At 38.7% G+C, this 27,381-nt stretch overlaps 2 protein-coding genes across 6 annotated transcripts in view; one reads left to right on the top strand and one right to left on the bottom strand.

Annotated features, from left to right (window-relative positions):
* Positions 1-132: 132 nt before the first annotated feature.
* On the bottom strand, positions 133-4,599 carry nptx2b (neuronal pentraxin IIb). The gene is made up of 5 exons (XM_065242827.2): positions 3,924-4,599; positions 3,231-3,450; positions 2,771-3,024; positions 1,410-1,589; positions 133-933 (listed from the first exon to the last, which is right to left on the bottom strand). Exons 1-5 carry the CDS (start codon positions 4,314-4,316, stop codon positions 706-708), a joined length of 1,275 nt encoding a protein of 424 aa, XP_065098899.1. The 5' UTR covers positions 4,317-4,599; the 3' UTR covers positions 133-705.
* Positions 4,600-10,540: 5,941 nt separating this feature from the next.
* The window catches only part of trrap (transformation/transcription domain-associated protein), a 125,791-nt gene continuing 108,950 nt past the window's right edge, over positions 10,541-27,381 (top strand). For all 5 annotated transcript variants that reach the window (XM_065242539.2, XM_065242538.2, XM_065242537.2 and 2 more), the window contains exons 1-9: positions 10,541-10,553; positions 11,758-11,946; positions 12,160-12,209; positions 12,292-12,402; positions 12,501-12,605; positions 12,988-13,071; positions 13,188-13,244; positions 13,342-13,467; positions 13,969-14,046. In XM_065242539.2, coding sequence (XP_065098611.1) covers positions 11,847-11,946; positions 12,160-12,209; positions 12,292-12,402; positions 12,501-12,605; positions 12,988-13,071; positions 13,188-13,244; positions 13,342-13,467; positions 13,969-14,046 — 711 coding nt within the window. In that variant the 5' untranslated portion in view covers positions 10,541-10,553; positions 11,758-11,846. The remainder of the gene's footprint in view (positions 10,554-11,757; positions 11,947-12,159; positions 12,210-12,291; positions 12,403-12,500; positions 12,606-12,987; positions 13,072-13,187; positions 13,245-13,341; positions 13,468-13,968; positions 14,047-27,381) is intronic.

The raw sequence follows: 27,381 nt of genomic DNA, 5'->3' as shown, positions 1-27,381 counted from the left end.
GTGTATAAGATTACATTTCGTGTTTTACACTTCAGTGGCTTTATACAGTTTTATAATCAAAGTCAGTTTGTAATTTTTGGCTTTGTAATGTCACAAAGCCAAAATGCACTGGAACTCAAGGAGACACAGAAAGAGGAAAGTACACACTCCTCTGCTAAATAAAATCAACAATACTTAAAGTGTATGTGTACGCTTGTGTACATCAACTAGATGTGATAACTGTGAATCAATCAGCAGAGATTAAATAAAAAAGTGGAACCAAATATGGTAATTGTGAATAGAAAAATTATATCCATTAAAAGTGCAACTATTTTTAAAGTCCCTTAAAGTACAATACTTCAAAGCTCATGTTGATGTACTACCATTGTATTTATATGTGACCCAGTCTGTGAAGTCCCAGCCAAAGTCATTTGTTATGATTTACTGTTTTCTACATAAAATCTTCTTAGACAATGTAGAGCAAATTCAGTAAAAATATAACCTTGATATATTTAATATTGACCCAGTAAGACCATGTCAAAAATTTAAATCATGTATAATCAATTAGTAAAATACAATTTTGATGTTTCTAATCTCATCATTAGATTACAGAACTTTAGATGGAATTTACAGACAGGGTAACATCAGACCATTCCTTTGTTTTTATCAAAAATGTTTAATATATAGTCATTTTCAATGATTTTGCTAAGTGATATCCACAATTATTTAATTGTCAAAGAGCCTGGCTTCGCAAAGCTCGAGCTGCAACTTTGATGCCCCACCAAACACCTCAATATTACTGTCGGTCCAGGCCACCACATTGCCAGGCATGTAGGATGAGCAGTTTGCCATGGAGACGATGTCCGTGGAGCGTAGGACCCGATCCCAGATGTTAAAGTGGCTCAGCTCTCCCACAAAGGCCTGGTTGGCATCAAAGCGCCCACCTACTATATCCTGTTGAGGCCATAAACGACAGGCCTCATTAAAACAACAACAACCCATTTTATTCACCTTTAGATAATGGGCACTCTCATGGTAAACCTAATGTGAACTACAACATTGATTTAAGGTCCGTGAATCGATAAAACACTTTTAAGCAAGGAATAAGACTACAGCTTATATTATAGATGTTAAGTATAGACTACTTTTCTTTCAAAGATTTTTTTTTTCGCTGTTTATATATCACACAACAATACCCAAACCTTACCATAAAATAACTAGCGTAGGGTCCATACTGAACCTACTTTTGATTTTTATCCAAAAACAAACTTTAGCCCCTCATTCTGATAGTATGCAAAGATGGTCAATGTATGCACACTTCAATAATTTGGAAATAACTAATGTACATGTAAAACTAAAGCATACTTTGGTCCTAAAACTGTATTGGACTGCAGAAGAAGCTGATGTATAAGCGTAAATTTTATTCTCACCTGCTCTTGGCCAAGGATAAGGTTTCCTCCCGGTTTTATCGGGTGCCAAGGGGCCAGGTTCTCCCCTGAACCCAATCTTTGGCCATCCTGATATGCTTCCCAAACCCCATCCCTAACAGTCCAAGTGATACAGACATGGTGCCACCTCCCATCGCCCAGTGATAGAGGCAGTCGTGCCACCTATTTAAAAAGAGATGTTAGATTATAAAGTTTAAAGATTATCTGCCTCATTTCCTTACACAAATTTGTTGTATGGCTTCTGAAAACTTAAATAGGTGTAAAAGCACACGTTTAAAATCCCCTATAATATAGCTTTCTGAGAGAGGTTTGTCTAATGTCACATCACAGAACAAGGATTAATACCCCGTTTAATCATTCTATGTCACCTTTAATACTTTTAAAGCTATAGTTTACTTTAAAATGAAAATTTTGTCATCATTTACACACATCAGTAAGTGACCATAGACTTCCATAGTAGGAAAAAATATTTTGGAAGTATTGTGATAAATTACTACGAAAATATTTTGATAAATAATGTTAAGCACACAGTTGACGGTACCCATTAAATTCCATCATATTTTTTTATTCCTATGGAAGTCTATGGTCACTTATTGCTGTGTGGTTACCATCATTTCTCAAAATATCTTCTTTTGTGTTCATCAGAAAAAAGAAATTCATACAGGTTTAGAACAACATGAGGATGAGTAAATGATGACAGAATTTTCATTTTAAAGTGAACTATCCCTTTAAGGTGATTCTGAAATTTTTGGATTACTGTTCACTTAATTTACTAATGTTAATAGATTGTAGTTGTTTTTTGCATCCTTAACATTAATGTCTCCAAAAAACGTTGGATGATGTCTGCGTCCAAAAGCTTAGGCAGCTGACTTGTTGCCTCGCTGCCTCATGAGGCAATGACTTTGATGGCATAAAGGCAGCTCTGGAAAACGCAATTGTACGTCCTTCATAGGCAGTGTAATGGAATTTGGTTTGAAATATAAACAAAGAGCGCCTTTGTGACAACTAATGCTATATTTAAAAAGCAATTCTTATTTCTCACTAGAAATGCAATCAAAAGATGTAAAAAATGAAAAAACTTTATTTATTCATTTTATGTTTTCAAACTTGACCATGCTTGACCAATCACATTCTCTGTGCATGCCCACGGATTTAATTATGGGACAAGACAACAAAGGTATCTCAGTCAGGAGACAAGGTAAACCAAACCCAACATTAGTTTCGGCAGTGCCTTGATGCCTTCCTGCCTTGGAATGCTGCCTTCGAACTCAGCATTTTCAAGCTTTCGGACGCAGCCAACATTATGCGTGAAACTTGCTTTTGTTAACATGTTGGTTCTGTACCTTGTCATTGATGATCAATTCTACAGGACTGTTGTCCCATTCGATCAATACAATCTCATTTGCCTGACCCGGCACTCCATAGGAAAAAGGAGTTCCAATGCCAGGGGTTCCAGTGCTTGTACTTGACTTAAGCCACATGCAAACAGTGAAGGCGTACATCTCTGGCAAGCTTTTCTTTACTTTCCCATAATGGTAATTTGTGCGTAGAAGAAGAGAGATTTTGAAATTCTCTGGTGACTTGAATCCAACCTCTCCTGTACAAAAAAAAAGGGATTTAGTACAGTAAAACCTCTGGAGTCATGCATATATGTGCTATACACAACCATAAAAAAACAAAATCACTCCCTTAGCTCTGTAGAATAAAAAGCACTTAAAAAACGTATTTGTGCATAGCAATAATCCAATAAAAGTAAATATAGCACAGAAGGGAAAATGATAATGATATGGGTTTTGTGCAAACCTTTCTCAAGCTCAAAAATCCTGTTGGTAAGAAGATTGAGAGTACTGTCCGTGCGCTGGCGATGGGCAACGGTCTCATTATATAGCTGTGACTTCTCTGTCTCAAGCTCATTGACCTTTTTCAGTAGTTGATTCTCCAGGTCCTCCAGTCGACGCTGCAGTAGATTTCTCAGCTCATTAGGGAAGGAGGCACCAGAGATGTTGGCTCGCATTTGCTGTTGCTTTAAGAAATCAAATATAAAGGATATATAAACTCATTCTTCATGACTCTGACAAACAGATCACATGACCAAAGACTCCTGCAATGTCAGATGAAAAGATCAGTTAGGCCTATAGGAATAATAATGAATTTTTCCCTTTAAAGTACTTTGAATTGGATATAACTTGTAATAATTAATTTGTTTGGAAAAGTGTAATTTGGTTGATACATTCAGAGAATCAGATTAACACCTGACATGTTGCACTGACACATTGGGCCATCGTAAGTAACTTCTCTATTTGTGGCTAGGGATGTACTAACTAATGAGATAATCCTTGTAATCTTCGGCTTCACGTAACTACCAAAATAGTCTAGAAAACATCCAACACAGATGCACTTAAAATAATTTAATCTTTTTGTTTGCACATGCAAACAAAGCCTCCTACTGCAGCATGACAAAACCTGACTTTTATTATTTAATGAAAAATGTCTTACCTCTAGATTTTCTAATCGATCTTTAAGACTCTGCATGGTCTTTCCAAGAATGTCAATGGTATCATTTGAGTCTTTAGGCACATCATCCATCGTTTCCTTATTGTTTTTCTGGAAGGATTCAGATTCACATCGTGACAGTTTAGATGTCAGTTCTTTAATCGTTACTAACTGATTGGCAATCGTTTCCTTTTGTTCTAATATTGTCTCTCTAAGTTGCATCACCGTATTTCCTAGTTCCGATGCGCTATGAACGGGCGGAGGTTGCCCGGGACAAACTGCATCCATGTCAGAGGGTATTGCAGTACAAAGAAAACGCTTCTCATCCAGTCCATAGACAACTTTTAAGCATACAAATGCATAGACGCATAAAAGGCCGGCGACAAGATGTAGCATTTTGTAGATATCGATGAGAAGTTTAACTTGGCTTACTGTACGCGCGCGGCGAGGTTTACGCGATACATTACACAAAACGATACGCTGCGATTTTTGTCCGTGAAGTTTTGTGATCAGAAATTATCTTTGTCTCCTTCAACTACTGAAGCATCACTTGTGTCCATTTTTTATCAAGTTTCCTTATATTTACACCGCACCATCAGAGTGCACTGACTGCGCCCGCACCTCTCCAGTCTCCAAGTCTACAGGCGCGCTCCGGTTAACTAAAATGACAATGTGCAGTCCGAAGCAGGGACGTGCACAGGGGGGTTGCTCAGGTTGCCCGGGCAACTGCCCATATGCCCTTCTCGACTCAAGTTGCCCTTCTCAGGTGGAAAAAAATAAATTGTACTTTTACTTCGTTTATACTATGCAGCGTTCCTTCGTTACTGTATTTTAATTAATTACGAAATTTGTATTTTATTTTTTAATTGCTATCTTGTGTTTCTGGCGCATTCGCGAATTAATGACTCGTTTGAGTCGATTCCTTACAAAGTGTTGAATATAAATGAGTCTTTTGAGTCGATTCTTTACAAAGCGAATGGGCCAAAAGTTTTAAATTGGTTCGCGAGTCATTTGAATGAATTGTTCAGATCGCTGCAAAAACTGAATCGTCCGAAGCTGTTTTACTCGTAACCTATGTAGAAACACGCAGAATATAACCAGTTTTGGGTGACGTGGAAATTAATTTACCAATCTTTTAACTAAAAGCAAAACTTCACACATGTACCCGCCATTACATACACGCGACCTGTTCGTCCATCGTCAGACACAGTTAAACGCGTGCAACCTCCAGAAGCATTGTGGCACAGATTAAAGAAAATCCATCGATGATTGACGTCTGATTCGCTGTATGATGTAAGTGATTCTCACAAAACACACGTGACATGACAACGTAAGAAAACATGAGTTTTGTCTAAAATCATTTTTATGGTTAAGTGTAAACTGTCAATGTCGTCCAAAGACCATCTGAGGAGATTTCTAACTTTATACATATGCAAAACTGTTGTCCGTTTACTTGTCTGATATTTCAGCTATAAGCTACATCAACATGAGACTAGAGTTAATTTGTTAATTTGAAATGCTTGTCTATTCTGTGTTTGTATTCTTTTTTCTGTACTGTTTGTGTACGTTGCAGTTTTACACATACTGTAGAAGTACCCTTCATAAGTTTTCTTCTGTTTGTTGTGGAGTCAAGAAATTTCTAAACATTAAAAGATGAACATGAGACAAAAGTACAGAATCTGTCACATTATTGTTTTTTAATGGTCACTTAGCTGTGTCCTGATTGTTTACACATGAAAAGCATAAAATGTGTAGGATCAGTTTGATTCACTTGTGTGCATTTGTGTACAACATACATAAGTCAGAATTTGATGCTGTTGTTCTTTGTTGTTAAAGCATGTATGTGTTGAAACATAAACAAAGGTTAATAAAATGTGACATTCTAAACTTCTGACATGCTGATATTTATCTTAGCAATTTCTGGTCTCCACAGCAAACAGAAAAATCTTGTCTTTACTATTCTGATACTTATGGAGGGCACTGTATTGTGTGTGTGTGTGTGTGTGCGCACGCGTGCGTGCGTGCGTGCGTGCGTGCGTGCGTGTGTGTGTGTGTGTGTGTGTGTGTGTGTGTGTGTGTGTGTTTGCGCGTGTATATCTAGATTTATTTTTTCATGAGTAACTAGTAACTCGCTACTTGAGTATTATTTTCATTGCATACTTTTTGCTTCTACTTGAGTAATTATTTATTAAGTTACTTGTATTTTTACTTGAGTAAAGTTTTTGGCTACTCTTTCCACCTCTGTTAAAATCTTCATGAATCTAGGCTGAGTTTGCCACGTTTAAGCCTAAATAATCAGACAGACATCAGCTAGCTATCATAGCTTGCAGACAAGCAACCTAGGCTTCAATTTTTTTGGTAGGCATTAGGCAATGTTTGCTGATTTTAATAAAGACACTGTTATTCTCAGTCCTTCATATAGGCCGTGAGTTTAAAAAAAAAAAATTAGGGGGGGGGGGGGTGCCCTTTATATAGGTCAGAGCAACTGCCCCTAAAAAATCCTGTGCACGTCCCTGGTCCGAAGTAACTTACCAAAAAATAACTACAATTGTAAGAGGAATCAGCTATTCCATTCTACTTTTTTATCCTTTTGGTTGTTTTCTTTTTTTCTTTTTTAAAGAGACGAAAGAGGAGCAATGTGCGCGCGACTGCGTCAAATGACTTCGGCGATTGGATGAATTGGATTGGATGTAGTATTTACGTCACTGACCAGGAATAATAACCTTCTTAACAATTAAAAAATAAAGTAGCCTTAATCCAAGCAAATAACAAGAGCTTTTTTTTATTTATTCTCCAGTGACATGTATTTCCGATAATTGTTTCACTGTTTATATAAATTGCCTATTTATATGATATTGTGATAACATGTAAATTATCTGTAAAGAGTCAAAAAATTATTTTTAAGGTTAGGTAAGGTAAAGATATTTACAGCACGATTGTATTTTATTTTTACACTGCATAAAACAGCAGTACTTCATGGATTAACACAGATGATAGAAAAGTTGTCATTTCATGTTTTATATATATATATATATATATATATATATATATATATATATATATATATATATATATATATATATATATATATATATATATATATAAACTGTAAATAATTAGCTTTAATTACACTGGTTGCCAGTAACTTACTGTAGAAAATAAAGACTGAAAATGTTTCATGTTCATTTAACTTTGAACAAACTGTTGCCAGTAAATCACATAAATGTAAAATCTATAGTAAGTTTCTGGCAACCAGCTGCCAGTAATACTGTAATTTCTACAGAAATTATATATTGACTTTTATTCTGTGACTACAGTTCACAAGGTAAGAGTTAAATAAGATTTACATTAGTTTAACAGTCACTTTGTGAGGTCATGTGTCATCTGCAGTAAAGTATCAAAACTGTGGCAAACAGAAGAAATGCTCATTTTCGAATATTTAAAATATAACAAATGCCCTCTGGAGAAATATATAAGTGAAAGAAAACAACCTACAGCAAATATAAATTCACTAGGTGTGCATTCAGGCTGGAGCAGAGGTTTAACAGGATCATGAACTTGGCTGTCCACCAGGGGTACTGCAGAGAAAATTGATGCCAGGACATACTGCTGAGGCTCACAAAAAACTCTCCACTGGTTTCAAGAACATACTGTAAATATAGGACATGCAATAAATACTGCTCTAATTGATATCTAGGGTGCCCTTAAGTGGTGTAAGACTCACAAGATTGAAACCATCAATGTATAGCTTCCAGTCACTGATGTCTATGGATCTGGACATTTCCACTCAAAGACTAAATGTAAGCAACATTCACATAAAATAGTGTCCTCAATAATGCAGATGATTCATACATTACTTGATAAGAAAAATATCAATAATGGTGAGTCCATTTGTACCACGTAAGGCAGTCTAAAACTACTAAAAAGTAATCTTTTGTAAAACTATAATGCGCCATCCTCTTCAAAAGCAGTACATTAGTCATTGGCTGTGAATAGAGCACTTACATTATTAATCCCATATGCATATTCGCGAGAGACATAAAAGCAATGAATGAATAAGACCCTACTTCAACGGATAAATGGGGCTTAAATAAGCCCACAGACACCATGCACTCTGTACACCACAGAGAGAAAATATTAGTCATGATTTATTACCAACCTTATGTGTACCCTTCACTCATGCAGCTGAATAGATGAGAACTCTGTTTGTGATGGGAAAGCACTTGGTGTGAATCTGTGACCTTCTTTAGAGACTGTGACAGGAGTGAGTCAGCAGGTTTTTCAAAGACATTTTCTTTACTTTTACTTCATTGAAATAAATTAATTTATAGATTTTTTTCTCATTATATAAGGTGTGCATGCCATCTTTTGCTTGTGTGTATAATTAGGAATGGAAAATTGTGGCAATTCTCTGGGTGTCATGTCAGGGGTCTTCAACAGGTGGTCCACAGTGGTTCTGCAGAGGAGCTATCAAAAACCATGAAAAAAATGCACCTCTAGAAATTGTATGTTTTGTTTTATATTTGATGCTAGTGCAAAAGTAAAAATATCTGCACACTGTTACTGTCATAAATAATAATAAACAATATTTAATTCATTTGGGAGCAACAGTTTGTTGACCTTGGTGCATGTTTCAAATGCAGCAGACCTATCAATTATTGTTTCATCCGTAAAAAATATTTGTTAATTACGGTATATTAAGTTAACTTCAACTAAAGCTAAATTTAACAGTCTAAATTCTGAATGTTCACACATCAATTAAAAAAGTATTTGACTCTGTGTACAGTGTATGTAAAACAATCATTGATCTAAAGCAAAAAATATTTATATTTCTCAAAGCATAATGTGGATTTATGTGTGTGTGTGTGTGTGTGTGTGTGTGTGTGTGTGTGTGTGTGTGTGTGTGTGTGTGTGTGTGTGTGTGCGCGCGTGCGTGTGTGTGCGCGCGTGCGTGTGTGTGCGTGCGTGTGTGTGTGTGCGTGCGTGCGTGCGTGCGTCTCCTATGCTGTCACATTACTGCAAATTGCACCTGAGAGTATTTGGTAACACTTTTCAATTAAAGATATAGTTCACCCCAAAATGAAAATTCTGTCATCATTTACTCACCCTCATGTTGTTTAGACCTGTATGAATTTCTTTATGCTGATGAACACAAATAAATAAATAAATTTAATTTTGATGATGAAAAAATCATAGGGGAAAGCATTAACTTCCATAAGGTAAACAAATGCTAGTATAGTGATAAATAATGATAATTTTTTTTTTATAAAATATGGTAAGTTCACAGTGAAATCCATAGGGTTTGTTTTTCCTACTATGGGTTAGTCAATGGTTTCCAGCAGCTGTGTGTTTATCATAATTTATCATAATTTATTTTTGTAGGTTAAGACAGAATTTTCATTTTTAGGTGAACTATCCCTTTAACACTATAATGCATTAGCTAACTTAAACCCATAATATTTTTAAAGGCTTTATTCATCTTTTTAAATATTAGTCAATACAAATATGGTTAGTCAGTTTGTTGTGGATTAACTAATGATAACAGATAATTACTTTCAAACTCAATTTTGAAAAATTATTAGTAAATGCAATTACAATAAACTAAGATAAATACATGTTGAAGAAGCATTGTTTATTGTTATCTCATGTTAATGTAACTTATGGAATTGTAAGCTGTTACAAAATGTATTTACACCTTAATATAAACAGTATTTAAAACGATAAAAAAATATTTAAAAAGGATATAATTTTAGAGCATAAGTACGCTTTTTAAGCAAAGCATTATGCTTTTAAGCTTGTTAGGTTTAAAGTAAAATAGCTACAGGGTTGCAATTAACCGACATGTTCTATAATTTGCTGTACATGTCATTGTCAAACTAAACTTGAGAATCTTGCAGATGCCACTTGTTGGTTATATACGCACTGAAATGCAAATATTGTGTGTCTTATAAGTGTGTCTTATTTATTTGGGGAACCTCTATTTATAACTCGTTGTTCCTATACGTTTTGATGACCCTTCTAACCAAACTCCCCCATGTGGTCACATATGTAGTTGCATTATTTTTGTGCATTGAAATATTTAGCCTACTTCTTAGCCTCTTATATGAAAGTAATAAAACACATCAATGCAGCAGATTTATGCAAGAGCATTTTTAGTTATGTCAGTATTTCCGATTAATTTAATGCAGCTTAATATGTCCATAAATAATTTGTATAATTTATTTAATGCATTTGGTATTTCCAAAACGAGAATATCGGTTATTTAAAATGTAGTTGTCTTTACTGTGGTTTACTAAAGTTAAAACAATCGCTTTATGGCCCTGTTTAAATGAAAACTAGAAGACCATCATTTTCGATGGTCTTCTAACACTTCCTTTGTTTGGAGTGTCCTTCCGCTTGGTACTATATTACTGTCTAAATATTAAAATAATTGCTTAGAAAAATAACATTGGCACACATGTTCACCGTTGAAAAACTAAAATGAAACTATACAATTAAGATATTTCTGTTTATTTAATATAATTCATTACACAACTAGCAAAAATCTGTACGGCGAATTGATTTAAGACCCTGCACTAAATTTCATTCGGTGTAGCGGAAGTTCATTTAAAACTCCTTCCTGTCCCCTTGCTGGTAAGTTGGTGCTTTTATTCAGAGTAATTTTGCAGTGTATATACATAAAATGAGCTCAAAAGTCCAGTGTTAGCATTTGTGTGGAAACAAAACTGCCTTGGATATTTGCACTAATTAAGGTAAAATGTGAAAAGCTTGAGTTCTTCGTGACTTTAATATGACTTAATATAGGTTAGCAGCCGGCTAGTCAGTTAGCGACAGCAGGCTCTTTCTTTTGTGAATGGCCTGGTATGGTGTTTGCTTGCTACATACTAAAAAATCACCAAAAATTCATGAGTCGGATGCGTAAACCTTTTTATATGCATGGTAGTTTCTTAACAAAGGAATTAATTTAGCTTTTATTGTTAGTGCGTTTGCTCGAGCGCATCATGTCAGTGAGCGTGACTGCAGTAGGCGTGTTGTTGCAGTTTGGCGCGCCCACCGCTTCCCCAAAACTACACATGAAGTTAGAAACCTGACGTTGGTGCTCCATTGGGCCAAATGACATGCTCATGTATTTTTCTTTTTGCTTATTTTTTGCATTTAGTGTTTAGTATAAATGGTCAAAATCATTTAAATGTGGCATTTCTGTTGCTTGGCTGTAGAGCATTGCGTAGTGCAGCAAAGGGTTGTGGGTTCGACTCTCAGAAACGCACAAACTGATCAAATGTATACATACTTATGCATTGTAAATAACTTTGAATAAAAGCATGTGCAAATGCATTAATGTAATGAGAATGTACATATGTACTTTAGTACTTTGGACACTTTTATATGTTTGTGTAATATTTTTCATATGTTTATGTCTCATTATCTAAGCGTTTATCTTTTGCATATCTTTATGTCTGTGTCTCTTTTTATGCATGTTATATTGTTCACTAGCGAAAATATTTAGTATTCTTCATTTTGGGCCTGTATTATCATAGTAGCGTATATTCTTTGAAATGGCATAATAATACCATGGTGTACGAATATGGGATTAATTCAACATCTGTATGATAACATTAATACATGTGACAAATACTTTATCCAATGCATCTAACAGTGCATTCAAAACTTACATTTTATCTGTATGGTTTTTTTTTTTGGAATCGAACCCACAACCTACAAATTGCTGATGCAATGCTCTACCGATTGAGCGACAGGAGTACTAAAAGAACCTAATAGGATGGCTGTGTATGTTAGTTTTGGTTGTGCACTGTGTAAGGTGTTATTTGGTTTACAGTCCTAAAGACGGCATGAATTTCTACTGAGATCAGCGCAGACACAAGTCTGCCCCAATTCAGCGTAATCCTGTCGGTCCCGGCCGCCACCATGTCTTTTGTGCCCACCCCAAGCCCCACTGTGGTGGATCAGACCACCCTCATGAAGAAATACCTTCAGTTTGTGGCGGCTCTGACTGACAACAATACGCGTAAGTGTTTTTCATTTAGCCCAAAATGAATCCTCTGTTTATGTTTGAGGATAGTACACTTATAAGTATGTACATGACAGTGTAATATGTCTCTATATTTATAATGTGTATTATGGGCAACAATTCATTACACTTGCTATGGAGAAAGAACATGGATGTAAAAGTATTTACTCTGCAGTTGCTCACAGCCTCATTTTTCCTTTTAAACATCAGCGGATGAGACCAAACTGAAAATGATGCAGGAAGTCAGTGAGAATTTTGAGGTAAGCCCTGCAAAACTTAAAATTCAACATTTTTCCTGACGTTGATGTCTTAACTCCTGTTATTTCCATTTTTTTGTTGCAGAATGTCACCTCCTCTCCACAGTATTCAACCTTCTTGGAGCACATCATTCCTCGTTTCCTGACATTTCTACAGGATGGAGAAGTGCAGTTCCTTCAGGAGAAACCAACGCAGGTGTGTCATAGCTATAAGTCACATGATCCTGTTCTTCACTGACCTCTCATCCATGACATTCAAGCAAACGCTGTTGTTTTTTTTGTCTCTTGTTACAGCAATTAAGGAAACTTGTCCTGGAAATCATCCACCGAATCCCAACTAATGAACACCTGCGGTCTCACGCCAAAAATATCCTCTCCGTCATGTTCCGCTTCCTTGAGGTCAGCTGGTTCACCTACTTTTACAGATGTATTGCCTGTTGAAACAGAAAGTTGGGTGGGACAAATGTTAAAGGGCTTTTTTTATTTTATTGAGTACATTTTCGGTCTGTTTTCCTATGAGAGAATACATTTTGAATGGGATTTGTCACTTTCAGAAATAAATTAGCATGGCTTAAAGCTAATAGAGATGAATTGAAATTTCACATTTTGTGATATTTCAAATGAATCATGTTTCTTTGCCATTTATTGTTTTATTAAACAATCAGACAACATTTCATGTCAAATATGAAAAATATTACATTCTTTTATGTAATGGGTCTTGTTTTTCATTAGACTTTGGCTCGTAGAAACTGAATCTGACCTTTTGCATTTCATCATTTAGATTGAAAGCGAGGAGAATGTGCTCATTTGTTTACGCATTATCATCGAACTGCATAAACAGTTTCGTCCGCCGATCTCCCAAGAGGTGAGATGAAGCCCTCTGGCACTCTATTATGCAGGACACTGTTTGCTTTTCTGTGTTTCAATAAAGTTTATTAGAAAGCATTCAAAACACGTTCAATATTTTGCTGACTCTTACAGATTCATCACTTCTTAGACTTTGTGAAGCAGATTTACAAAGAGCTACCTAAAGTAGTGGTAAGCGTTTTTTATATTGGGTAGATCAGAAGTGTTTGTTTGTGTTGGGCTTTTAATTGTTTTTTTTTAAAATAACATATTTTTTCCTGTCTTTCAGACAAGGTATTTTGAGAATCCTCAAGTTATAGCAGAGAACACTGTGCCATCTCCGGAGATGGTGGGCATGATCACGTCAGTATTGGTTAAGACAGCGCCAGAGAGAGAGGACAGTGAGACCCGGACGGTCAGTACACAGAGTGTTTAGTCTTCGTGTTAACTGTCATAATTTGTGTAGTAGTGACACATGATCAGCAAAGACACAATGATGAGAGCGATGTGCTTTAGTCCGGAGTGGTACTGTGTGCAAGTGTGTGTATGTTTGTGTGCGTGCGTGCGTGAACTGAAGTACCAATAAACCTGGGCGCTGAAAGTAAAACTGATAAGATCTGAGTGTCTGTCTGCTGGTTCACTTTACATTCACAAGAACTTTATTATTTCAGCTATAGCATCAGACTACTTTGAATGCAAATTGTATTTACAATTTATAGTCAGTAGAGGGCACCATGTTCCTGCTTATAAACTTATAAGTCTTTATATAAGCGTTTTATCAAGAGGGTTTTCCTCTACTGTGAAAATTCTTATCTTTTATTCTAAGGAGAGACAAGTCCATATATGTGCTAAAAAAATAATTTCATGGTTTTGTCTATAATTTAATAGCGATGCTTGGTCTCATTTCTGTTGTCAGCATACCATAATACCACGGGGATCGCTGTCACTCAAAGTGTTGGCAGAGCTGCCCATCATCGTAGTGCTCATGTATCAGGTGAGGGTTCATACAAACATCCATTCAAGACTGATTTAATCCCAAACATCCTTTTTATTAGGACACTACAGTCAGACTTCTTTCTTAAGGGCGCCTTTATTGTCTTGTTTTTTGCATAGTAGCTATTTTAGTGTGGAATATATTTATATTTATATATAATTTCTTAAATATAATGTGTAAACAGAAACTGTCCAATATTTTATTATATTGGATGTCGTAATGCCTCAGCCAGTCATGATGATGATCAATGATATATGCTGCGGGCGTTCAGAGTGTAACGACAGTCAGTTACAGTTTACATTTAATAGTTTCTTCCAGAATTTAAGTTTTACATTTTAACCCTTAAACAGTCAAGAGTGGAAAACGATGATGATTTCATGACATTTTTTGTGTCATCTGGACTTATGTAAAAGATATTCATTGGAATTTTTAAAATATTTGATATATTCAGGATTTTATGAGTTGTACTGTATCTCCCAGGATACATTGCCCTATTAAGGTATAAAAAAGATTAAGTCATCAAAATTAATTTTTTATTTGCAGCAAAAATGATGTGATTCTGACTTCATCTCTTGCTCTAAAACATGCCATACATATTTTTTTCATCCAGGTTAAACAGTGTAAACAACAGGTTTACTAGTAACAATGCATGTAAATAACCCAACTAAATGTAAGTAGGCCTAACTAAAAATGAGCAGTTTTTGAATGTCTTCATTGGCTTCGTTGGTGCTTCTTCTGCTCCACCTGCAAAATAATATATTTTTTAGATAATAATAGTTTGGTAAATTATTATTGATTAATTTTGCATACTACCTGAACCTACCCCTCAATGTAAACTATATGTGTCTATATGTGTTTCATGCAGAGGCCTCTTATTGGCTGCAATTTAGAGGAATGCATGCCTGGCATGAGGAAAATTACCTAAATTTCTTGGTTCTAATACACCACTGAACTGTCACAAAAAATTTCATCTTCATCACTTTTCTCAAAATCTGAAGAATTAATTGGTATCGGCTCTATAACTCATATTCCCTATTATTCCTTATACCATAAAATTAGCTGTTGTGAAGCCGCGAAAGAAAATATCCAGTTAAAATGCTAAGATGCAGTCACCTAAATATACGAATATCAGTTTAACCTGCAAATTTGATCATTTATTACATTTTTCAACTCAAAATACAAAGATAGGCAATATTGTGGTTAATCCCTTTTTTATACCCTAATCAGGCAATGTATCTCAGGGGATACGTAAATTTCAAAATGTGCTAAATAACAATATAAACTAGATATTAAAGTTTGAGGACAAACTTTATGTTGGCTTGAAAAAGCGTAGCCTGAACATTTAAAATGGTTTGACAGAAGTTTATTTTAGTAGGCTATCTGGCTGTTAGCATGATTAGCATGAAGTTAGCATGATTAGCATGAAGCTAGCATGATTAGCATGAAGCTAGCATGATGTTAGCATGATAAGTATGAAGCTAGCATGAAGCTAACATGATTAGCATGAAGCTAACATGATTAGCATGAAGCTAGGATGATGCTAGCATGATTAGCATGAATCTAGCATGAAGCTAACATGATTAGCATGAAGCTAGAATGAAGCTAACATTTATTCCATTGCTAGGGTACTAAGTTTGGTTGGTAGGGAGAAAATTGGCATCCCATAATGATCAACCTTCAAGCCACAAGTAAAACGGTCCAACCCCGTGTCTCTATGATGTTCTGAAGCCGAGATATAAGGCTTTGTTTATTCCGTTGCTAGGGTACTAAGTTTGGTTGCTAGGGAGAAAATTGGCATCCCATAATGATCAACCTTCAAGCCACAAGTAAAACGGTCCAACCCCCGTGTCTCTATGATGTTCTGAAGCGGAGATATAAGGCTTTGTTTATTCCGTTGCTAGGGTACTAAGTTTGGTTGCTAGGGAGAAAATTGGCATCCCATAATGATCAACCTTCAAGCCACAAGTAAAACGGTCCAACCCCGTGTCTCTATGATGTTCTGAAGCGGAGATATAAGGCTTTGTTTATTCCGTTGCTAGGGTACTAAGTTTGGTTGCTAGGGAGAAAATTGGCATCCCATAATGATCAACCTTCAAGCCACAAGTAAAACGGTCCAACCCCCGTGTCTCTATGATGTTCTGAAGCGGAGATATAAGGCTTTGTTTATTCCGTTGCTAGGGTACTAAGTTTGGTTGCTAGGGAGAAAATTGGCATCCCATAATGATCAACCTTCAAGCCACAAGTAAAACGGTCCAACCCCCATGTCTCTACAATGTTCTGATGCTGAGATATAAGGCTTTGTTCATTCCGTTGCTAGGGTACTAAGTTTGGTTGCTAGGGAGAAAATTGGCATCCCATAATGATCAACCTTCAAGCCACAAGTAAAACGGTCCAACCCCGTGTCTCTATGATGTTCTGAAGCGGAGATATAAGGCTTTGTTTGTTCAGTTGCTAGGGTACTAAGTTTGGTTGCTAGGGAGAAAAATGGCATCCCATAATGATCAACCTTCAAGCCACAAGTAAAACGGTCCAACCCCCGTGTCTCTATGATGTTCTGAAGCGGAGAAATAAGGCTTTGTTTATTCCGTTGCTAGGGTACTAAGTTTGGTTGCTAGGGAGAAAAATGGCATCCCATAATGATCAACCTTCAAGCCACAAGTAAAACGGTCCAACCCCCGTGTCTCTAAGATGTTCTGAAGCGGAGAAATAAGGCTTTGTTTATTCCGTTGCTAGGGTACTAAGTTTGGTTGCTAGGGAGAAAAATGGCATCCCATAATGATCAACCTTCAAGCCACAAGTAAAACGGTCCAACCCCCGTGTCTCTAAGATGTTCTGAAGCGGAGATATAAGGCTTTGTTTATTCCGTTGCTAGGGTACTAAGTTTGGTTGCTAGGGAGAAAATTGGCATCCCATAATGATCAACCTTCAAGCCACAAGTAAAAACGGTCCAACCCCCATGTCTCTACAATGTTCTGATGCTGAGATATAAGGCTTTGTTTATTCCGTTGCTAGGGTACTAAGTTTGGTTGCTAGGGAGGAAATTGGCATCCCATAATAATCAACCTTCAAGCCACAAGTAAAACGATCCAACCCCCGTGTCTCTAAGATGTTCTGAAGCGGAGAAATAAGGCTTTGTTTATTCCGTTGCTAGGGTACTAAGTTTGGTTGCTAGGGAGAAAAATGGCATCCCATAATGATCAACCTTCAAGCCACAAGTAAAACGGTCCAACCCCCGTGTCTCTAAGATGTTCTGAAGCGGAGAAATAAGGCTTTGTTTATTCCGTTGCTAGGGTACTAAGTTTGGTTGCTAGGGAGAAAAATGGCATCCCATAATGATCAACCTTCAAGCCACAAGTAAAACGGTCCAACCCCCGTGTCTCTAAGATGTTCTGAAGCGGAGAAATAAGGCTTTGTTTATTCCGTTGCTAGGGTACTAAGTTTGGTTGCTAGGGAGAAAAATGGCATCCCATAATGATCAACCTTCAAGCCACAAGTAAAACGGTCCAACCCCCGTGTCTCTAAGATGTTCTGAAGCGGAGAAATAAGGCTTTGTTTATTCCGTTGCTAGGGTACTAAGTTTGGTTGCTAGGGAGAAAAATGGCATCCCATAATGATCAACCTTCAAGCCACAAGTAAAACGGTCCAACCCCCGTGTCTCTAAGATGTTCTGAAGCGGAGAAATAAGGCTTTGTTTATTCCGTTGCTAGGGTACTAAGTTTGGTTGCTAGGGAGAAAATTGGCATCCCATAATGATCAACCTTCAAGCCACAAGTAAAACGGTCCAACCCCCGTGTCTCTAAGATGTTCTGAAGCGGAGAAATAAGGCTTTGTTTATTCCGTTGCTAGGGTACTAAGTTTGGTTGCTAGGGAGAAAAATGGCATCCCATAATGATCAACCTTCAAGCCACAAGTAAAACGGTCCAACCCCCGTGTCTCTAAGATGTTCTGAAGCGGAGAAATAAGGCTTTGTTTATTCCGTTGCTAGGGTACTAAGTTTGGTTGCTAGGGAGAAAAATGGCATCCCATAATGATCAACCTTCAAGCCACAAGTAAAACGGTCCAACCCCCATGTCTCTACGACACTCTAAAGTGAAGATATTCCATCTGGGACGCTTTTATTCCTTTATATGGGCATGTTTCCTGCCCCATTATAAGTCAATGGGAAATTTTGGGGGCCTCTTACACCCCAGGGGTACAGCTTACACCCCATTGTGATGTATGTTCTTACAGAGCCTGTCAGCCTCCTTAAATGTGGTAACCCACAAGTTTCTACAAGTTTCTCACTCGCAGCTATGACTCGTCAAAGTTTGTCTCAATGTTAAGTCAATGGAAATTTTGGGGTGTTTGAGCCCCCCGTTTAGGAATTCGGAAGGTCCCATCAGTTAGAAAAGTCATAGCATAAATCTACGGACCAGTCTTAAAAGTTTTGTAAAGTTTTGTGGGTGTAGCTTGAAAGCTCTAGGAGGAGTTACAGTCAGAAAAAGTAGGGATCAGAAGAAGAATAATAATAATAATAACTAGATATTAAAGTTTGAGGACAAACTTTATGTTGGCTTGAAAAAGCGTAGCCTGAACATTTAAAATGGTTTGACAGAAGTTTATTTTAGTAGGCTATCTGGCTGTTAGCATGATTAGCATGAAGTTAGCATGATTAGCATGAAGCTAGCATGATTAGCATGAAGCTAGCATGATGTTAGCATGATCAGTATGAAGCTAGCATGAAGCTAACATTATTAGCATGAAGCTAACATGAAGCTAACATGATTAGCATGAAGCTAGCATGATGCTAGCATGATTAGCATGAAGCTAGCATGAAGCTAACATGATTAGCATGAAGCTAGAATGAAGCTAACATGTATTCCGTTGCTAGGGTACTAAGTTTGGTTGCTAGGGAGAAAATTGGCATCCCATAATGATCAACCTTCAAGCCACAAGTAAAACGGTCCAACCCCGTGTCTCTATGATGTTCTGAAGCGGAGATATAAGGCTTTGTTTATTCCGTTGCTAGGGTACTAAGTTTGGTTGCTAAGGAGAAAATTGGCATCCCATAATGATCAACCTTCAAGCCACAAGTAAAACGGTCCAACCCCCATGTCTCTACAATGTTCTGATGCTGAGATATAAGGCTTTGTTCATTCCGTTGCTAGGGTACGAAGTTTGGTTGCTAGGGAGAAAATTGGCATCCCATAATGATCAACCTTCAAGCCACAAGTAAAACGGTCCAACCCCCATGTCTCTACAATGTTCTGATGCTGAGATATAAGGCTTTGTTCATTCCGTTGCTAGGGTACTAAGTTTGGTTGCTAGGGAGAAAATTGGCATCCCATAATGATCAACCTTCAAGCCACAAGTAAAACAGTCCAACCCCGTGTCTCTATGATGTTTTGAAGCGGAGATATAAGGCTTTGTTTATTCCGTTGCTAGGGTACTAAGTTTGGTTGCTAGGGAGAAAATTGGCATCCCATAATGATCAACCTTCAAGCCACAAGTAAAACGGTCCAACCCCCGTGTCTCTATGATGTTCTGAAGCGGAGATATAAGGCTTTGTTTATTCCGTTGCTAGGGTACTAAGTTTGGTTGCTAGGGAGAAAATTGGCATCCCATAATGATCAACCTTCAAGCCACAAGTAAAACGGTCCAACCCCCATGTCTCTATGATGTTCTGAAGCGGAGATATAAGGCTTTGTTTATTCCGTTGCTAGGGTACTAAGTTTGGTTGCTAGGGAGAAAATTGGCATCCCATAATGATCAACCTTCAAGCCACAAGTAAAACGGTCCAACCCCCGTGTCTCTATGATGTTCTGAAGCGGAGATATAAGGCTTTGTTTATTCCGTTGCTAGGGTACTAAGTTTGGTTGCTAGGGAGAAAATTGGCATCCCATAATGATCAACCTTCAAGCCACAAGTAAAACGGTCCAACCCCCATGTCTCTACAATGTTCTGATGCTGAGATATAAGGCTTTGTTTATTCCGTTGCTAGGGTACTAAGTTTGGTTGCTAGGGAGGAAATTGGCATCCCATAATAATCAACCTTCAAGCCACAAGTAAAACGATCCAACCCCCGTGTCTCTAAGATGTTCTGAAGCGGAGAAATAAGGCTTTGTTTATTCCGTTGCTAGGGTACTAAGTTTGGTTGCTAGGGAGAAAAATGGCATCCCATAATGATCAACCTTCAAGCCACAAGTAAAACGGTCCAACCCCCGTGTCTCTAAGATGTTCTGAAGCGGAGAAATAAGGCTTTGTTTATTCCGTTGCTAGGGTACTAAGTTTGGTTGCTAGGGAGAAAAATGGCATCCCATAATGATCAACCTTCAAGCCACAAGTAAAACGGTCCAACCCCCGTGTCTCTAAGATGTTCTGAAGCGGAGAAATAAGGCTTTGTTTATTCCGTTGCTAGGGTACTAAGTTTGGTTGCTAGGGAGAAAAATGGCATCCCATAATGATCAACCTTCAAGCCACAAGTAAAACGGTCCAACCCCCGTGTCTCTAAGATGTTCTGAAGCGGAGAAATAAGGCTTTGTTTATTCCGTTGCTAGGGTACTAAGTTTGGTTGCTAGGGAGAAAAATGGCATCCCATAATGATCAACCTTCAAGCCACAAGTAAAACGGTCCAACCCCCGTGTCTCTAAGATGTTCTGAAGCGGAGAAATAAGGCTTTGTTTATTCCGTTGCTAGGGTACTAAGGTTGGTTGCTAGGGAGAAAAATGGCATCCCATAATGATCAACCTTCAAGCCACAAGTAAAACGGTCCAACCCCCGTGTCTCTAAGATGTTCTGAAGCGGAGAAATAAGGCTTTGTTTATTCCGTTGCTAGGGTACTAAGTTTGGTTGCTAGGGAGAAAAATGGCATCCCATAATGATCAACCTTCAAGCCACAAGTAAAACGGTCCAACCCCCGTGTCTCTAAGATGTTCTGAAGCGGAGAAATAAGGCTTTGTTTATTCCGTTGCTAGGGTACTAAGGTTGGTTGCTAGGGAGAAAAATGGCATCCCATAATGATCAACCTTCAAGCCACAAGTAAAACGGTCCAACCCCCATGTCTCTACGACACTCTAAAGTGAAGATATTCCATCTGGGACGCTTTTATTCCTTTATATGGGCATGTTTCCTGCCCCATTATAAGTCAATGGGAAATTTTGGGGGCCTCTTACACCCCAGGGGTACAGCTTACACCCCATTGTGATGTATGTTCTTACAGAGCCTGTCAGCCTCCTTAAATGTGGTAACCCACAAGTTTCTACAAGTTTCTCACTCGCAGCTATGACTCGTCAAAGTTTGTCTCAATGTTAAGTCAATGGAAATTTTGGGGTGTTTGAGCCCCCCGTTTAGGAATTCGGAAGGTCCCATCAGTTAGAAAAGTCATAGCATAAATCTACGGACCAGTCTTAAAAGTTTTGTAAAGTTTTGTGGGTGTAGCTTGAAAGCTCTAGGAGGAGTTACAGTCAGAAAAAGTAGGGATCAGAAGAAGAATAATAATAATAATAACTAGATAGGTACATTTCCTGAAGAAAATGTGAGTGGTGCTTGCTGTGGCAAGTTTCGTGGGACAATTTATGATTATACTCCAAGCCAAAAGTCAAACGATCCAACCCCCGTGTCTCTACGATGTTCTGATGCGGAGATATAAGGCTTTGTTTACTCTGTTACTAGGGTACTGTATTTGGTTGCTAGGGAAAAATATGGCATCCACTAGTGATTACCCTCCGATTCATGAGTCAAACGGTCCAACCCCCGTGTCTCTACGATGTTCTGATGCGGAGATATAAGGCTTTGTTTACTCTGTTGCTAGGGTACTGTATTTGGTTGCTAGGGAAAAAAATGGGATCCACTAGTGATTACCCTCCGAGTCACGAGTCAAACGGTCCAAACCCCATGTCTCTACGATGTTCTGATGTGGAGATATAAGGCTTTGTTTACTCTGTTGCTAGGGTACTGTATTTGGTTGCTAGGGAAAAAAATGGCATCCACTAGTGATTACCCTCCGAGTTATGAGTCAAACGGTCCAACCCCCATGTCTCTACGATGTTCTGATGCGGAGATATAAGGCTTTGTTTACTCTGTTGCTAGGGTACTGTATTTGGTTGCTAGGGGCGTGGCTTGGGAGTGGCCAATGATGAGCCCAGTGATTACACTCCGAGTCACAAGTAAAACGGTCCAACCCCCGTGTCTCTACGATGTTCTGATGCGGAGATATAAGGCTTTGTTTACTCTGTTGCTAGGGTACTGTATTTGGTTGCTAGGGGCGTGGCTTGGGAGTGGCCAATGATGTGCCCAGTGATTACACTCCGAGTCACAAGTAAAACGGTCCAACCCCTGTGTCTCTACGATGTTCTGATGTGGAGATATAAGGCTTTGTTTACTCTGTTGCTAGGGTACTGTATTTGGTTGCTAGGGGCGTGGCTTGGGAGTGGCCAATGATGTGCCCAGTGATTACACTCCGAGTCACAAGTAAAAAGGTCCAAACCCCGTGTCTCTACGATGTTCTGATGCGGAGATATAAGGCTTTGTTTATTCGGTTGCTAGGGTGCTCAAATTTGGTTGCTAGGGGCGTGGCTTGGGAGTGGCCAATGATGTGCCCAATTGTTACACCCCTAGTCACAAGTAAAACGGTCCAACCCCCGTGTCTCTAAGATGTTCTGATGCCGAGATATAACTGTTTGTATTTTATGTTGCTAGGGTGCTCAAAAGTGGTTGCTAGGGGCGTGGCTTAGTAAGTCTGTAAGGATCCTGAGAGACTGATTGGATGCCTGAGTAAAATGAGCCCACCCCCATGTCTCTATGACACTGTGGTGCGAAGATATCCATCTAGGCATTTTATAATGGCAGTCAATGGTATAGGTTGCTAGGGTGCCCAAAATGGTTGCTATGGTAACCTTACACCCCATTGTGGGGTACGTCCTGACAGAGTCTAGCACCCTTTTCAAATTTAGTAACCCACATGTTTCTATGAAATCCTGGCTCGGACCTATGACCCGTCAAAATATTTGCAATGGTAAGTCTATGGGATTTTGCCCCATTGACTTTTCATTGGGGCACTTTTGGGCACCTCTTACACCCCAGGGGTACAACTTACACCCCATTGTGATCCATGTTCTTACAGAGCCTATCACCCTCTTCAAATGTTGTAACCCACATGTTTCTACAAAATCCACGAGCGGAGCTATGACCCATCAAAGTTGGGCCCAATGTTAAGTCAATGGGATTTTTGGGGTGGTTTTACGCCCCCCTTTCGGAAATCCTGCACCCGATCCCTTATAAAAGTCATAGCACACCTCTCCTCAATAATCCGGTCGATTTGAGCCCTCTTTCATGGGTCTACAACAAAGCGTGCGGGACGAGTTAATCGCCGAAAAAAGTGTCCGGATGTAAGAATAAAATATAATAATAATAACTAGATAGGTACATTTCCTGAAGAAAATGTGAAGTGGTGCTTGCCGTGGCAAATTTCGGGGGACAATATATGATTATACTCCAAGCCAAAAGTAAAACAATTCAACCCACATGTCTCTACGATGTTCTGATGCAGAGATATAAGGCTTTGTTTACTCTGTTGCTAGGGTACTGTATTTGGTTGCTAGGGAAAAAAATGGCATCCACTAGGTATTACCCTCCGAGTCACGAGTCAAACGGTCCAACCCCCGTGTCTCTACGATGTTCTGATGCGGAGATATAAGGCTTTGTTTACTCTGTTGCTAGGGTACTGTATTTGGTTGCTAGGGAAAAAAATGGCATCCACTAGTGATTACCCTCCGAGTCACGAGTCAAATGGTCCAAACCCCATGTCTCTACGATGTTCTGATGCCGAGATATAAGGCTTTGTTTACTCTGTTGCTAGGGTACTGTATTTGGTTGCTAGGGAAAAAAATGGCATCCACTAGTGATTACCCTCCGAGTCATGAGTCAAACGGTCCAACCCCCATGTCTCTACGATGTTCTGATGTGGAGATATAAGGCTTTGTTTACTCTGTTGCTAGGGTACTGTATTTGGTTGCTAGGGGCGTGGCTTGGGAGTGGCCAATGATGTGCCCAGTGATTACACTCCGAGTCACAAGTAAAACGGTCCAACCCCCGTGTCTCTACGATGTTCTGATGCGGAGATATAAGGCTTTGTTTACTCTGTTGCTAGGGTACTGTATTTGGTTGCTAGGGGCGTGGCTTGGGAGTGGCCAATTATGTGCCCAGTGATTACACTCCGAGTCACAAGTAAAACGGTCCAACCCCTGTGTCTCTACGATGTTCTGATGCGGAGATATAAGGCTTTGTTTACTCTGTTGCTAGGGTACTGTATTTGGTTGCTAGGGGCGTGGCTTGGGAGTGGCCAATGATGTGCCCAGTGATTACACTCCGAGTCACAAGTAAAACGGTCCAAACCCCGTGTCTCTACGATGTTCTGATGCGGAGATATAAGGCTTTGTTTATTCGGTTGCTAGGGTGCTCAAATTTGGTTGCTAGGGGCGTGGCTTGGGAGTGGCCAATGATGTGCCCAATTGTTACACCCCTAGTCACAAGTAAAACGGTCCAACCCCCGTGTCTCTACGATGTTCTGATGCCGAGATATAACTGTTTGTATTTTATGTTGCTAGGGTGCTCAAAAGTGGTTGCTAGGGGCGTGGCTTAGTAAGTCTGTAAGGATCCTGAGAGACTGATTGGATGCCTGAATAAAATGAGCCCACCCCACTGATCTATATAAATGACTGGATTGGCCATGACGTCACACTTGTGAAGCCACCACGCCGCCATGTTGGTATACCCAAACGTTCTATTAAATCAATGGACGTTATCAGATTTTAATGATAAAACATCACTTTACTCGTCTTCGTTTTTATATGTGAACTTACCCTGTACATTATTACAACACAAACGTCCAAAGCATGTAAATAGTTATTTACTGAAAGTTGTACATTTTGCGTTTTAATCAGTTATTATACATTCATCTTTATTACAGTATCAGATCAGCAGACAGACCGCAGCATATTTAGTATTAATGACAATAAACGTGCTCATTCTGAAATCTATATAAATAATCATGCTTTGTACCGTATGTGCATGCAATAATTTGCTAGTTTTAAATTATGTTATCTAAACTTACAAGTTACCTAAACTTATTTAGAGAAATAACGCTCGCTGACCGTCACAGTGTAGCTGAATGTCAAAAAAACTTTATTTATACCTGTGTCATTAACAAATGCAACAGACACACTCACCTTAACGGTTTTTTATAAATCCATTATCCTGCCCGATTAAAACATAAACATTGCAAAAAACACCAGGATTAACACATAATTAACGTACACATATCCTAAAAATTAACCTTGTGTAACTGATACGCTGTAAAGGGGGTAAATTTTGATCATGATTTTGAATGGAAGACAATGACGCTCTCTGCTGGTTGGGTATACCAAGATGGCGGCTCGAACTCTGCGCTGGCTTCACGTCACGCAGTTACGTCAAGCGTTCTATGCGCAATCCAGTCATTTATATAGATCAGTGGCCCACCCCCATGTCTCTATGACACTGTGGTGCAAAGATATCCATCCGGGCATTTTATAATGGCAGTCTATGGTATAGGTTGCTAGGGTGCCCAAAATGGTTGCTATGGTAACCTTACACCCCATTGTGGGGGACGTCCTGACAGAGTCTAGCACCCTCTTCAAATTTAGTAACCCACATGTTTCTATGAAATCCTGGCTCGGACCTATGACCCGTCAAAATTTTTGCAATGGTAAGTCTATGGGATTTTGCCCCATTGACTTTTCATTGGGGCACTTTTGGGCACCTCTTACACCCCAGGGGTACAACTTACACCCCATTGTGATCCATGTTCTTACAGAGCCTACCACCCTCTTCAAATGTTGTAACCCACATGTTTCTACAAAATCCTCGAGCGGAGCTATGACTCGTCAAAGTTGGGCGCAATGTTAAGTCAATGGGATTTTTTGGGTGGTTTTTCGCCCCCCTTTCGGAAATCCTGCACCCGATCGCTTATAAAAGTCATAGCACACCTCTCCTCAATAAGCCGGTCGATTTGAGCCCTAATTTATGGGTCTACGACAAAGCGTGCGGGACGAGTTACGCGCCGAAAAAGTGTCCAGAAAAAGAAGAATAATAATAATAATAACTAGATATTAAAGTTTGAAGACAAACTTTATGTTGGCTTGAAAAAGCGTAGCCTGAACGTTTAAAACGGTTTGATAGAAGTTTAGTTTAGTAGGCTATCTGGCTGTTGGTATGTTTAGGTATGAAGGTAGCATGATTTAGCATGATTTATCATGAAGCCAACATGATAAACATGAAGCTAGGATGATTAGCATGATGCTAGCATGATTAACATGAAGCTAGCATGATGCTAGCATGATTAGCATTAAGTTAGCATGATTAGCATGATGCTAGCATGATTAGCATGAAGCTAGCATGATGTTAGCATGATTAGCATGAAGCTAGCATGATGTTAGCATGATTAGCATGAAGCTAGCATGATGCTAGCATGATTAGCATGAAGCTAGCATGATTAGCATGAAGCTAGCATGATGTTAGCATGATTAACATGAAGCTAACATGATGTTAACATGAAGCTAGCATGATGCTGGCATGATGTTAGCATGATTAGCATGAAGCTAGCATGATGTTAGCATGATTAGCATGAAGCTAGCATGATGTTAGCATGATTAGCATGAAGCTAGCATGATGTTAGCATGATTAGCATGAAGCTAGCATGATGCTAGCATGATTAGCATGAAGCTAGCATGATGCTAGCATGATTAGCATGAAGCTAGCATGATGCTAGCACGATTAGCATGAAGCTAGCATGATGCTAGCATGATTAGCATGAAGCTAGCATGATGCTAGCATGATTAACATGATTAGCATGATTAGCTTGAAGCTAGCATGATGCTAGCATGATTAGCATGAAGCTAGCATGAAGTTAGCATGATGGTAGCATGATTAGCATGAAGCTAGCATGTTGCTAACATGATTAGCATGAAGCTAGCATGATGTTAACATGATTAGCATGAAGCTAGCATGATGCTAGCATGATTAGCATGAAGCTAGCATGATGCTAGCATGATTAACATGAAGCTAGCATGATGCTAGCATGATTAGCATGAAGCTAGCATAATGCTAGCATAAAGCTAGCATGTTGCTAGCATGATTAGCATGAAGCTAGCATGATGCTAGCATGATTAGCATGAAGCTAGCATGATGTTAACATGATTAGCATGAAGCTAGCATGATGCTAGCATGATTAGCATGAAGCTAGCATGAGGCTAGCATGATTAGCATGAAGTAAGCATGAGGTTAGCATGATTAGCATGAAGCTAGCATGATTTAACGTGA

This window comes from Paramisgurnus dabryanus, chromosome 1, assembly GCF_030506205.2.
Source record: "Paramisgurnus dabryanus chromosome 1, PD_genome_1.1, whole genome shotgun sequence".
Taxonomy (NCBI): Eukaryota; Metazoa; Chordata; class Actinopteri; order Cypriniformes; family Cobitidae; genus Paramisgurnus; species Paramisgurnus dabryanus.
The sequence above is the reverse complement of the archived record's forward strand: the minus strand, read 5'-3'. Positions and strand labels throughout refer to the sequence as shown.